Source organism: Scomber scombrus, chromosome 5, assembly GCF_963691925.1.
Source record: "Scomber scombrus chromosome 5, fScoSco1.1, whole genome shotgun sequence".
NCBI classification, from domain to species: Eukaryota; Metazoa; Chordata; class Actinopteri; order Scombriformes; family Scombridae; genus Scomber; species Scomber scombrus.
In genome coordinates this window covers 32914203-32928010 of record NC_084974.1, presented here as the reverse complement: position 1 = coordinate 32928010, position 13808 = coordinate 32914203, and the positions used below count along the sequence as shown (strand labels likewise).

Sequence of the window (13808 nt, the reverse complement as noted above, 5' to 3'; positions counted from 1 at the left end):
ATTTTTAGGAAAATATCGGCCGATAATATCAGAGGGCCGATAATATCGGCCATCCCTATTGAGGACTCTTCTCTTTAACTCTGAACCAACCTGTGAAGTCTGACCCAGTAGCTGTGTGTGTGTGTTGTGCAGGTGTGAGCAGCTGTCTGGTGATGATCCTGTTTGCGTCCGAGGTGAAGCTTCATCGTCTCTCCGAACGGATCGCCAACTTCAACGAGATGACTTTCGTCTTCCAGACGTACAGCGAGCACTACGACCGGTCCTTCTGGCTCTTCTTCCTCGTCTTCCTCCTCCACGGACTCAACATCCTGCTTATCCGATTGGCCGGCGTCCAGTTCCCCTTCCAGGAGACTAAAGAGTCGGACCTGAGTGGCGGGGCGGCCGACCTCATGTACTGAAGATGAACTTAGACCCGCAAGATGAAAGTCTTTAATGGACAAAAAGGACCAATCAGCTGCGAGAAGTAGAGGCTTTAACTAGTGACCTCACTGTGTCGTCCTCCGGGTCAAATTGACCCTGTCGGTTTTCACTGTTCCTTCTTTCCTCCCTTCCTTCCTTCCGTCTGTCCTTCCTTCCTCCCTCCTTCCTTCCTTCCTTCCCTCCTTCCTTCCTTCCTTCCTTCCTTCCTTCCTTCCTTCCTTCCTTCCCTCCTTCCTTCCTTCCTTCCTCCCTTCCTACCTTTCTCCCTCCTTTTCTTCCTTCCTTCCTTCCCTCCTTCCTTCCTTCCATCCTTCCTCCCTCCTTTTCTTCTTTCCTTCCTTCCTTCCATGTTTCCTTCCTTCCTTGACTCGAGGACAACAGGTTGGTTAAGCTGCGTCACACCAACATGATCACTTCCTGTCTGGAAACACAACAGAGGAAACTGAAGCTCATTGATGTTGTTAACCTTTCATACTGTTCATATTCTGACTGTATCCCATCATAAAACCCTCGCTGCTCATTAATGAGTAAGAGATTCATGTTAGTGAAGCTTTCAGAGAACATAGAGAGAGGATTCTTCTAGTTTATAGGCTGTTTGTTTGTAGAGAAAACACATTCAAAATTATATTATGGTCTCATAGGCACAATAAAGTTGCATTATTTTTCATTTCTCTATATTCTGGGTCCCTCAGATGTAAACATGAGTCAAATCTGACCTGAACAGTATGTGATAAAGTGGAAGGATTACTGCTGCAAGTAACAGGTATTTGTTATTATAGACTTTTCTGCTGATTATTGTATTTATAAAATGTCAGAAAATAGTGAAACATGCCCCTCATGAGCTTCCAGAGCCCACAGTGATAAAGTAAAGTTTCAGTTTATCATCATAGAAAACAAGAAAAAAAAAAACTGAGAAATATTCACATTTGAAAAAAGATGGAACCAGATAAATGTGGTATTGTTGCTTAAAAGTTGTATTAACTTAAAGTATTATGTGGAAAACACAAACTTAGATTAGTCAAGCTGGTAAAAAAAAAAAAAAGGCTTATTTATATATTTACGGTAACTAATTTCTTCTCTGGTTCCAGTTCCTGTAATGTATTTACTGTTATTCTGGTTATTTATTTTAAAAAAAAGCAGTTGTAATAAATCACTCTGAGCTTTGGGAGCTGCTGACTGATAGTCGTCGTTAATCAAATGATTTAAAACTAAAAATATGCGATTTATACATTTTTATAAACTCCAACATTAAATGTTTGTGTATTATGTCACTTTTATCCAATTTGAGACATTAAAGTAAAACTATTGCATTTGTACCACATATAACACTGTGTGTATATTTACATGAACTATGACTTGTTTTATTATGTTTCCTTCACATGAAGCAGACTGTTTGATTTCAGGTTTGTTTGTTTCTTCCGCCAAATTTCGGTGCGTAACTCCTCCCACAGCTTTGAGAAAACCCAGATAATATGTACATCAAAACGTGCGGCTCGATCGGGAAAGAGGTGCTATTATTTGGATTGTTCAAATTCCAATTTTTCCCAAAGTTATTCCCAAAATACCGGGAAAATGTTCCATTCAAAATGAATGGGAATTTTTTTTTTAAACCACAAAATTTCACCTTTTTTCGGAGTCACCTAGCCCTCTCATACCTGCACGTAGAAATGTGATTCAAACTTTAAAACGGAGGAAAACTTGTGCTCTCTCCAAAACACCAAACAGTTTTTACATAACATGTAAACCGTTCAAACTATGAGCAGTCAAACGAGGAGTGGAAATCATTTTTTCTTCAAAGTTAGAGTGGAAGCGTCAGTTAGCTTGAGTGTGAGAAGCAGTAAAAAATAAACTTAATTTTTATTTTTAACTCGAGCTCACGGCCAAACCGTGAAAAGGAGACAAATAATTTTTTGTCAAAATGTAGACATAGGTGTTGGGATTCATAAAATGTGACGTTGACAGGCGGGGTCTGCACAACATTTAAACGGGGGGGCCGAGACCGGCGGCAATACCTGTCTCGCTCCCCATTGACCCCAATGTAATCGTCTGTTTTTTTCAAAAGAATCTCACTCTGTCTTCGCACTGAGCTTACGCGCTCATTTTAAGGAATATCTGAATAAAATAAACACTGTCAGAATCTGCCGACTTCTGTGTCTCTCACGGTGTTTTCGGTTTTTGGACAGAATATTTAACTTCTCAACTCAAATTCAGAGTCACATTTTTATAAAGTTAAACAAAAAAGTGTGTTCAAGATAAAAATAAACAAAGGTACAATAAGCTAAAAATAAGTGTTCATTCACTGAAGTTCAAAAGTAGTTTTTTTCATAATGTGGAATTATTGATATATTTATAAATCCAGTTTATCCATTTATTCAGTTTATTTAAAGTCTGTGTAAAGTCAATTCATTGATTTGCTTCTAAACATATTATACATGTTGGAAAATGGAAGGAAGGGAGGAAGAAGGAAGAGAGGAAGGAAGGATGGAAAGGAGGAAGAAGGAAAGGAGGGAGGTAGGGAGGAAGGGACGAAGAAGGAAGGAAAGGAAGGTGGGAGGAAGGAAAGATGGAAGGGAGGAAGAAGAAAGGAAAGGAGGGAGGAAGAAGGAAGGAAAGGAGGAAGGAAGGGAGGAAGGAAGGATGGAAAGGAGGAAGTAAGGAAAGGAAGGGACGAAGGAATGAAGGATGGAGGAAAGAAGGAAGGAAGGTAGGAGGGAGGGAGAAAGGAAAAGAGGAAGGGAGGAAGGAAGGAAAGAAGGACAGAGGAGAGAAGGAATGGAGGAAGGAAAGGAAGGAAGGAAGAAAGGGGGATGGAGGAAAGAGAGAAGGAGGGAGGGAGGAAAGAAGGAACAGTCATAGCAGACAGGGTCAATTTGACGAGATCAGAGATTTAAAGCTGAGCAGAAATGATGAACTTTGGCTGACACGAGGCGTTTTACTTTGTTTACTTTTATAGATAATTCTGTTTCGTTAAGCACCGAGTGGGAATGATCAGAGCTTTCATTACTGGATGTTGATGTGAACGCTTTGAACAGCCTGGAAACACGTGACATGAATGCAGAGTTTCATTGTGCTGAGCCTCTTCTGAAGCTGCCTGCTGTCGTTCTGTTAACTGTCTGATGGTGATGGTTTAACCTGCCTGTCGTCCTCCCGACCCCGTCTGTTTTGACTGTTCCTTCTTTCCTTCCTTGCTTACTTCCTTTCCTTCCTTCCCTTCCTCCCTCCCTCCTTCTCTCTTTCTTTCCTCCCCCCTACCTTCCTTCTTTCCTTCCTCCCTCCTTTCCTCCTTTCTTCCCTTCCTTCCTTCCTCCCTCCTTTCCTTCCTTCTTCCTACCTTCCTTCCTCCCTCCTTTCCTTCCTTCTTCCTACCTTCCTCCCTGCTTTCCTTCCTTCTTCCTATCTTCCTTCCTTCCTTCTTCCTCCCTTCTATCCTTCTGTCCTTCCTTCCTTCTTCTTCCCTTCTTTCCTTCCTCCCTCCTTTCCTTCCTTCTTCCTCCCTTCCATACTTCCTTCCTCTCTTCCTTCCTTCCTCCCTTCTGCCTCCCTTCCTTACTCCCTCCTTTCCTTCCTTCTTCCTCCCTTCCATACTTCCTTCCTCTCTTCCATACTGCATTCCTCTCTTCCATCCTTCCTTCCTTCTTCCTCCCCACAACAGGAGGGTTAATGTAAAAACTGCCCCCATCTCTGAAGCTTCACGCTCACAAATAATCACAAATAAGTTCAGACTCAAAGATGCTTCTCTGAGCTGAAGCTGAATGTCCAGAGTTGGGGCTTTCGAGTAGTTTCCATCATGTGTTTAATTGTAGTGTCTCGTTCAATGAGGACGGCCAATTAAAGGCCAGGATTTCATCTGAGACGCAGTAGTTCATGCACAAAACATAAAGTCTGAAATCTTTTAGATCCATTTAATGAACTCAAACCTTGACTAAACGTGTCGTGCTAAAGGCATTTAAAGCAAAACATGGGTCAATGAGGTGTTTTCTGTGTGGTTTAAAATGTGAAAATAAACGTATGAATAACTTGCACACATTCTTTTTTGTGGACCCAGCAATCTGTCTTTTCCTTTCTCCCCCCTTCCCTCCTTCCTTCTTTCCTCCCTCCCTCCCTTCCTTCCTTCCTTCCTTCCTCCCTCCTTTCCTCCCTTCCATCCTTCCTTCTTTCTTCCCTTGCTTCCTTCCTTCCTCCCTCCCTCCTTTCCTTCCTTCCTTCTAACTTCCTTCCTCCCTCCTTTCCTTCCTTCTTTCCCCCCTTCCTCCCTCCCTCCCTCCTTTCATTCCTTCTTCCTCCCTTCCTTCCTCCTCCCTCCTTTCCTACCTTCTTCCTCCCTTCCTCCCTCCTTTCCTTCCTCCCTCCCTTCCTTCCTTCCTTCCTTCCTCCCTCCCTCCTTTCCTTCCTTCTTCCTCCCTCCTTTCTTTCCTTCTTCCTACCTTCCTCCCTCCTTTCCTTCCTTCCTCCCTTCCTTCATTCCTCCCTCCCTTCCTTCCTTCCTTCCTCCCTTCCTTCCTTGACTGGAGGACAACAGGAGGGTTAAAGTGACTCAGAAGAGGCTTGAGTCCTCGTTGAACAGAGTAATGATGAGTACAGGCTCAGCTCTGCTCTCTGCTGGACTGGACGCTCCACTGCACTCAGTTCAGCTTTCACTCGGCCGCTTTGTGTGAATCTGATCCTGTAACACACACACTCAGTGTTCAGTTTCAGTGGTGAGGGTCTGTACATCTACCTGCTGCCTCAGTCTGCATGCTGCTCACCTGTTCTTACGGATGCCTGTCAGAGAGCTTAAACAGCAGAAACACCACAAGAACAACTAGTGTCAGTATTATATTAGACTAGCTGGTTTATTAGTTTAACTAGTAGCAAGAGTCTTATCCATAATGGTAAAGTACTAAACCTAGTAAAGCTAGTAGGAGTAGTTAGTAGTTATTCAGTATTTATTGGTGATGACAGACTACAGGCTGGACTACATTGGGCTGCTTCAACAGGAAGTCAACAAGAATCCTGATGTGAGTGATGACAATTATTATTTACGTCCTTCTGACTCAACTGTAAATATGACTAATATGCTGCTATATCACTATTACCACCACTGCTATTGCTGCTACTTCTATTACCATTACAACTACTACTGCTACCAGTAATACTACTACTGCTACCATCCCTAAAACGACTACTATTACTGCACTACTGTCCCATAAATGTTGGCAGATGACGTGAAAATAAATGCATTAGGGATGCTCGATGTTGACTTTTCTGCCGATATCCGATATTCCCCAACTCTTAATTTCCGATACCGATATCACCCGATACCGATATATGCAGGCTTTTTACACCAAAACTGTTAGGTAACAACATAACATATCTCCTACTGTTGAATTAACACATTATGCCTAATTTTATTGTGATGCTCCACTGGATGCAAACATAAATGCAACATGGCTTTCCACATGTAAACACTGTCTGTGCAAAATAAGAGAACAACTTCAACTTAAGTTATGGAAAAAAGTGCCAACATGGCACTGCCATATTTATTATGCTGCTCATTTACTATCCGTAGGGAACACTTGGAAATAGTTCAGAACCACAGACATAAGCCCCGTTTCTGGAGGCGGGACCTTTTAAGAGGAAGGAAGAAGCGTCCTCTCACTCGCTCCTCTCCGCTGTCGCACAGAGGCGACTCGCCAAAAGCATAACAGAGAAAATGACAACAAGGAGGTAAACCTTCTGTTTGTGTGTTCGTGTACATTGCTGTGGACGCTATGAACTTGTTAGCCACGGTTAGCCACGGTTAGAGACCCACGAGTCTAGCGTGTTTTTGTTATACGTCATCAAGCACCGGTAAACGTCCCATGCTGCGTTCATGCAGGCTCGGAAATGCTGAAGCCTACAAAACAAATATCGGTTATAAAAACCTGATACAATACTTCCCGATATTACATTTATAAGTAAATATCGGCCGATAATATCGGACATCCCTAAAATGCATCAAAGTAATTCCACAATAAGCCATCCAATAGTTGTTGAGATATTACCATAAATAAGTCAGAAGATCACCAAAGTTATTAGGATTCATTGTCTTGGGGGCAGGAAGTAGATTGAGACTGATAGTTGTTGAAGCATCATGCGTGCTAAGGTGTTTCCTGCTCTCCTCAGAGGCTGGTGGATGTGGGGAAGGAGGAGGAGCAGGAGGAGACGCCTCCACCCTGCAAGACCCTTCCAGCGCTCTGCTCCATCCCCAGGAGTCTGGTCATCTCCCCGAGCCTCGGAGGAACACCGGTTACCCCACATCTGACGGAGGTGACAAACACTCCCCAAAACATAACTGTGTGTCCGAGGAAACATGAACGGGTCACCTGACACTGTTGCTGTCTGGATGTTAAACTGATCACAAACACCAAACACACCTGTTATGTAAACACAGCTGTGGGGGTACAAAGGGGGATTTTATGGGTATTTGTAACCCTTTCTTTATCTTGTCTGGTCTGGTTTAGTTAGAAGTTCAAACCTGAGAAAGAACTTCAGCAAAACAAAGTCCCAAAGTCCCAAATCTGTGAACATGCATGAAAGAAAGTTGACACCAGCAGTGCCTCTCCCACTCAGCACGGAGCTCCTATATTGTTGTTTGTCTTCATGTTTAGAGCCTGAGGAGGATTTTATTTGGTGGAACGTTTCATGTCTTCAACTACGAATGGAGGAAATCTTTCTTCCAGTTTAGAGAGCCGAACTCTGAGTTATCCTTCGCTCTGGAGACTGACAGGGTGAGAAACACTACTACTATAATACTACTACTGCTATGAATCTTGCTGACGCTCACAGGTTTATATCATCACAATAAATGTAGTAAAACCATGTGTGTGTGTGTTTCAGGGGGGGGCTCGGGCCATTCAGATGGTTGTCCAAGCTCGCATTATTAAATACCTGCTGTTCAGCCGGCAGAGCAGCTCAGAGGGACGGACACTGCACAGGTGAGGTATCATTCTTTGTTACATCATCCTGTTTGACATGTTGAGAGTGAAGATGATACTTCCATCAGTTAACAAGATCATGTCGCATGAAAACAAATCCCTGCAACGTGATCGTTTGAGACTGGAGTCAGAAAAATGACCATCGAACCAACACTTCCATCAAAACCTCGACGTGAAAGTTCTGGGAATATTAAAAAGCAGTCAGTTGTGTCAATAGCAGCAGCCAGCAAAATTATTACCCAAACTGTCCATCAGATGCCCAAACCACCTCAACTGAGCCCTTTCAACATGAGGGAGCAGTTCCTTCTAGATGTCTCTAAATGTGAGTCAAGCCACCGTGGAAGAGAATTCATTTAGACGCTTGTAATCGTTGTAATCAATCCTGATCAGATGTCTAAAGCACATTGACTGACTCCACTCCACATGAAGGAGCAGTAGTTCCTCCAGTTCCTTCCTGTCAGAGCTCCTTACTGCATCTCTAAGACTGAATCCAAACACCCTAAACAGTTAAACAAATGATTCCTCCAGCTCGTCCTGGATCCCAACGTGTTCCTAAGTATGATCAGATATATAATCCACTGTGTTCCCCTCCAGAAGGGGATGAAGCAGCAATTTTTCTAGGGATGTCCGATATTATCGGCTGTCCGATATTATCGGCCGATATTCACTTAAAAATGTAATATCGGGAAATATCGGTATCAGGTTTTCTAACCAATATTTGTTCTGTAGGCCTCAGCATTTCCGAGCCTGCATGAACGCAGCATGGGACGTTTACCGGTGCGCGCTTGATGACGTATAACAACAACAACACGCTAGACTCGTGGGTCTCTAACCGTGGCTAACACGTTCATAGCGTCCACCACCATGTACACCAACACACAAACAGAAGGTTTACCTCCTCGTTGTCATTTTCTCTGTTATGCTTTCGGCGAGTCGCCTCTGTGACGTCACCGTCAGAGTCCGGTGGGTCCTATCTGGGTTCTATCTGGGTCCTATCTGGGTTCTATCTGGGTCCTATCTGGGTTCTATCTGGGTCCTACTCTGCTGGAGACACAACAGCTGAGAGGACCGAGTGAGAGGACGTTCCTATAAAAGGTCCCGCCTCCAGAAACGGGGTTTATGTCTGTGGTTTGGAACTATTTCCAAGTGTCCCTACGGATAGTAAATGACTGCAAAGCAGCATAATAAATATGGCAGTGATATATTGGCACTTTTTTCCATAACTTAAGTTGAAGTTGTTCTCTTATTTTGCACAGACAGTGTTTACATGTGGAGCCATGTTGCATTTATGTATGCATCCAGTGTGTCCTCACAATAAAATTAGGCATAATGTGTTCATTCAACAATAGGAGATATGTTATGTTGTTACCTAATAGTTTTGGTGTTAAAAGCCTGCAAATATCGGTATCGGGTGATATCGGTATCGGAAATTAAGAGTTGGGGAATATCATTTTTCCTGAGTTCCTTTCAGATGCCTGAGCTCGTCATGGTCCCTAAAGGCCATGATATACAGTACTGTGCAAAAGCTTTTGGCATTTTAAGTGAGAAAGCTTTCAAAAATATATCTAAATGAAATCAGTTCTATCAGTGAGCAGCTTTGTCAGTTCTCCTCTGTAAACCTGCACACAGTGACCCATAATAACTGGGTCCAAATAAAGTCCTTCAGATAATCCAGATAAACGGTTTGTCCCAACTTGCTTCTGTTTCTTGTCCCGTTAGACTTCCTGTTAGTGATCTCAGACTTCATATGGTTGTTATATATTACTTGTTTTAATATTTACCTTATTTTGTCCATGTACTTTGTGTCTCCAGTCTGTGTGAGGTAGGACAGAGGGAGCAGGAGAAGGCGTTGGCGGCAGCGTTGTCTGACAGCCTCTGGTTGGCTGGTGAGGAGCTCAGTGCCACCGTTACCTTGGTAACCGAAGACTACTGCATCACACCTCACCTGGACTACAAACTGGACAACTTCACAGAGAGGGTACCAGACAGGGATTTCATTGATTTACAGTTAAAGATGCTTATTAAAAATATTCTTTAGAGGCTTTTGTTATCTGTCTTTAATTACCATCATGTAAAAACTTTTTTAGCTGCAGCTGTTCACGTTTAACAAGAAAGAAGACGTCAGAAAGTTCATCCATGATCACATTCAGTGTGTGAGTAAATCACTTTCTATCACAATTAAAGAAAATGAGGCCAGATTTTACACTATTAGATAATTATGTAAGACAGTTATGATGCTGACTTATTCTCCTGTAGTTTAAAGAGGAGGGGAGTCATGGAGTCATCCTGTTCCTGTACAGCCTCATCTGCTCCCGCACAGTCGACAGGTACCAACATTACACCCGACTATGAAAGTTTAACACAGATGTATGTCATGGTTTAGTATGTGCCGACACTTTTTACACCATGAAATAATCTGCAGGAAATAGTTTTGAATCAGTTTACTACACACTACAAAATGTGACGGATTATCCTGTTGATCATTTCCACCAGCTGAGTGTAAATTCCTCAATTTAACAAAGACAACAACTATCTAGTTTACTGAAAAGACAACAGGACATGCAATCAGACAGAGTGACAGTACGTTTTATGAACAAAGTGACTTCTGAATTTGAACAGATCTCTTCACTTCAAATATTGCTGACAATTGCTTGAATTGCCAGTAAAAAGGAGCAGCTCAGAATGGTGACAGTGTGGTAAACACAACAAAACATGAAAGTATAAAATATCCTTGAAAACAAAACCAAAAACCTTCAGAAACCGAAACCATCTGTCCTCCTGTTTCTCTCAGACTGAGGGAGGACTTGGACTCTTCCACGTCCCACCTGCTGTACATCAGCCTGGGAAACTTTGTCTGTCGTCAGGTAAGAAACTCACCTTTTATCAATTAAGAAATCTGATCCTGCACTGATAATGTTGAGCACAACTTTGAAGTATACAGTATTTGGGGTTCCTCAACAGGTTGTAGACTTGAAGGTAAATCAGTATCTTGTATCTCTGCAGGCTTTAATGAACCTGTTGCTGACGGGCAGAGCCAGTCCTCACGTTTTTAACGGGACTCTGTACTTTGGGGAGGACAGCCGGCCTCTGGAGCGCCCCCTGCAGGGCGTCCTGACCCGCAGCAATGTGGGATATCTGCACTGGAGCCGAGAGCAGATGGAGAGAGGCCGACTGCCACAGGTCCAATCTTTTCCTTCTCACTTCTACTGGTGCTACTTTTTAACCATTTTATTGTTAACCATTAGCAATAAATAATTAAGACAGTAGGTAATAAAGCATAAAGAAAAGCTTATTTGTAGTGCTACTGATGTTACTACTAATATTTAGAGACTTACTTGAGAGGAATGATCTGCTACATTTTATCACTAACTACTGCACCGCAACTACTTTTACTGTTCTTAGGTGTCTTTCCTGCCACCTGATGTTTTGGTAGCATTTTCATAAAAAACCTGAATTTGTTTTAAAATCTTGAAATATTTTAAAATCTTAAGTATTTTTAGTTTGAGGTATAACAGTAGTTATGTGGATAAGAAGCAAACGTAGACCATGGATGTAATATAAGAGCTGATAGGGCGCCACCACTCAGCCAGTGGTCACTTGCAGTATTGCAGCTAAAAAATCCCCCTGCGGCCCAAACAGCATTTTCCCCAAAGACCACCATTGTAAAAGAGACGTCTGTAAAACTGCTGACAAGCTCAGTTATGACTCTTTATGTTATAAATTTTGATCCGTGGAGGTTTTTTTATTTGTAAAACTTTCCTCAAGCTTAGAAAAGTGATTAAAAATCTGTGATGTCATCACAATGTAAAGACTGTGGGCCGATCCAGTGAGGGAAACACTACTGAGCATGTGCAGTGGGCCTCACAATGAGGAAGCTAGAAACTTTTTGTTGTATGTGCCAGCTGAGCAGTTCTTGGACTAAATGGACACTATCTTTGAGTTCAGTATCCAGATCTTATAATACATCCATGATTTAACAGAAATGTCATATTTCTGTTATGTTTTTAATTGTTTGAGCTTTGACTGACACTCTTTTAATGACGTCATCTAATTGTGTTTCTTCTTCTGTGAGTCTGTGTTTAACGGCACCAACTGAAGAATTAGTTTATCTGCTGATATTCACACAGCAGCAGAGGATAACACAAACACTCACTCCATTTTCTTCGAATGCTTTTCTGGAAACTGAGTTAGAGTTCTGCTAAATATGGATGGAAAGCTGGTTGTTGGTTAAGGTGGAATTACTTGTGCCTCCAGCATGACACTTATATCAAAGTTCAGTGTCTGATTTCACTCACTGAAAACAGCACCGCAACACTAGATGGATGTTTTAACACATGATCGGGTTGTAACATGCACCGAGTGACTGTGTTTACATCAGTGACGCAATATTTAGTAGATAACAGATCAGAGCTGAGCTGGGAGAGACGTGATATCATTTAAATAGAGATAACGGAGCAGCGCTGGAAGAAGGACTCTGATACTTTACTGCAGGAAAAGTACAAAACTATTACAGTAAAAGTACTGCAGTATTATAGTGATGTAGTATGCAGTATTACAGTAAAAGTACTGCAGTATTATGAGTGATGTAGTATGTAGTATTACAGTAAAAGTACTGCAGTATTATGAGTGATGTAGTATGCAGTATTACAGTAAAAGTACTGCAGTATTATAGTGATGTAGTATGCAGTATTACAGTAAAGTAGTGGTTTGGTCCTCTGACTGATATATTATTATATATGACATCATTAGATTATTAATAGTGAAGCATCAGTGTTAGAGCAGCATGTTAATGTTGTAGCTGCTGGAGGTGGAGCTAGTTTACACTACTTTATATACAGTTAGCTAGTTTAGTCCAGTGGTTCCCAACCTAGGGGTGGGGCCCCTCCAAAGGGTCAGCAGATAAATGTGAAGGATGGTGAGATGATTAATGGGAGAGGAAAGAAGAAAAAACTAAGTTCTGATACACAAATGTGTTTTCAGTTTTTGGACTTTTTCTCTAATCTTTGATTTTTGCTGAAATATTGGATCATTTGAACATTTATTGATTGATTCTTGTTTTTAGCCAAGCTGATTGTCGTAACGCGTATTGTAAAGTGGCGAGGACTGAAAGAACAAGATGAAGGTTGAACCTTACGACAGGCTCATAAGGAATCTTTAAAAAGTTTGTTGCTGGACCAAATAACCAAATCTGTAAAAGCATAAAAAAGTCAGCACACTGCAGCTCCAAATGCAGGTCGATTTAATAAGATACCACAAGTGATGTTTCGAGCTCAATGCTTTTCTTCAGAGTAAAGATCAACTGAATAGTCATCATTTTAAATCCATGAAGGTCCTCGAGCATACGGTCATAAATGTGAAATTAGTTGTAGACAGATACACAAACAATCAAATGCATGAAGCTGTCGATGCTTACACCTGGCTGAGATAATAACTATAATAATAATAATAATAATAATAATAATAATGACCTTCTGTGTGTTCAGGTGGGCAGCATGTTGAAGACTCCCAGGTTTCCAGTCTGGGTCTGTTGCATCAACAGCAGCTTCTCAGTTCTGTTCAGTCTGAACCGCTCGCTGCTGTCCGACTGGAAGATGGAGCATCTGTTCCACCTCTACTTCTACAACGGCCAGCCAGCCCAGAGAACCGCCGCCAGAGTGACCGTTGGTGAGGACGAAGGCCGCACTCTGCTTCACCTGTCTGTTCATCTCTAACCATAGACTGTATATAAAATGGACGTAACATCCATGACGTCACCCATTGGTTTGTGGACTGCTGCTCGGAGGCCAATAGTATCGGATCTGAGCAGCGCCATCTTGAAAATTTCCGGTGCATGCTGGGAAAAATAAAAACATGGATTCTACTTATATGGGCATCAGGAGGAGCATGAGGCGCCCTCCTGAACCTGTGAACCAATCTACCTGTCAATCACCACGTAGCCACGCCCTAATGCATACCCTGCTTTATCGTCACATATAAAATCAGGGAGGCCAAAATGTCCCAAATGAACATCTTACTGCATTGAAGAAGGCTTTAAACTAGCGATTGAGACCATAAACACATTTTGAAAACGTTTACTGAGGTTAGAAATCAAGTGAGAAGTTGATGAATTCTACATTGACTTGTATAGAGACGGAAGTCCTTTTGACACCAAAACGGTCGCCCCCTGGTGGCCTTTTGATAGAATGCAGTTTTAAGTTACTTCTGCGTTGGCATCATTTCAGAGGACCGGAACTCCCCGCCTGTCTCTAACACTGCGTCTGTCGTCTCTTGCAGATACTCATTCTCACCACTGGGAGGTGTCGCCCCGAGACTCAGAAGGAGACCCAGAGAAGAGGTTTCCTTCACTGGAGATGACCATCAGGACCAAGTGGGACGGAGCTGCCATCAGCTGGAACGGCACGGCGCCTTTCTACTGACTAACTCTGACCTCTG

General features: G+C 42.3%; 2 protein-coding genes across 3 annotated transcripts in view; both read left to right on the top strand.

Moving 5' to 3' along the window:
• The window catches only part of clrn1 (clarin 1), a 3668-nt gene extending 3270 nt beyond the window's left edge, over positions 1-398 (top strand). The window contains exon 3 of one of the 2 annotated variants that reach the window (XM_062418619.1): positions 133-398. In XM_062418619.1, the coding sequence (XP_062274603.1) occupies positions 133-398 (266 nt within the window). Of the gene's footprint in view, positions 1-108 lie in introns of both variants that reach the window. The other variant, XM_062418618.1, reaches the window with a different exon arrangement.
• A 4956-nt stretch (positions 399-5354) lies between these two features.
• mindy4b (MINDY family member 4B) lies at positions 5355-13792 on the top strand. Its single transcript, XM_062418587.1, has 11 exons — positions 5355-5417; positions 6565-6708; positions 7050-7169; positions 7279-7376; positions 9189-9354; positions 9464-9529; positions 9633-9703; positions 10168-10240; positions 10380-10556; positions 12860-13040; positions 13650-13792. The coding sequence occupies exons 1-11, from the start codon at positions 5355-5357 to the stop codon at positions 13790-13792; spliced, it is 1302 nt and encodes a 433-aa protein (XP_062274571.1).
• The last annotated feature ends 16 nt before the right edge of the window (positions 13793-13808 follow it).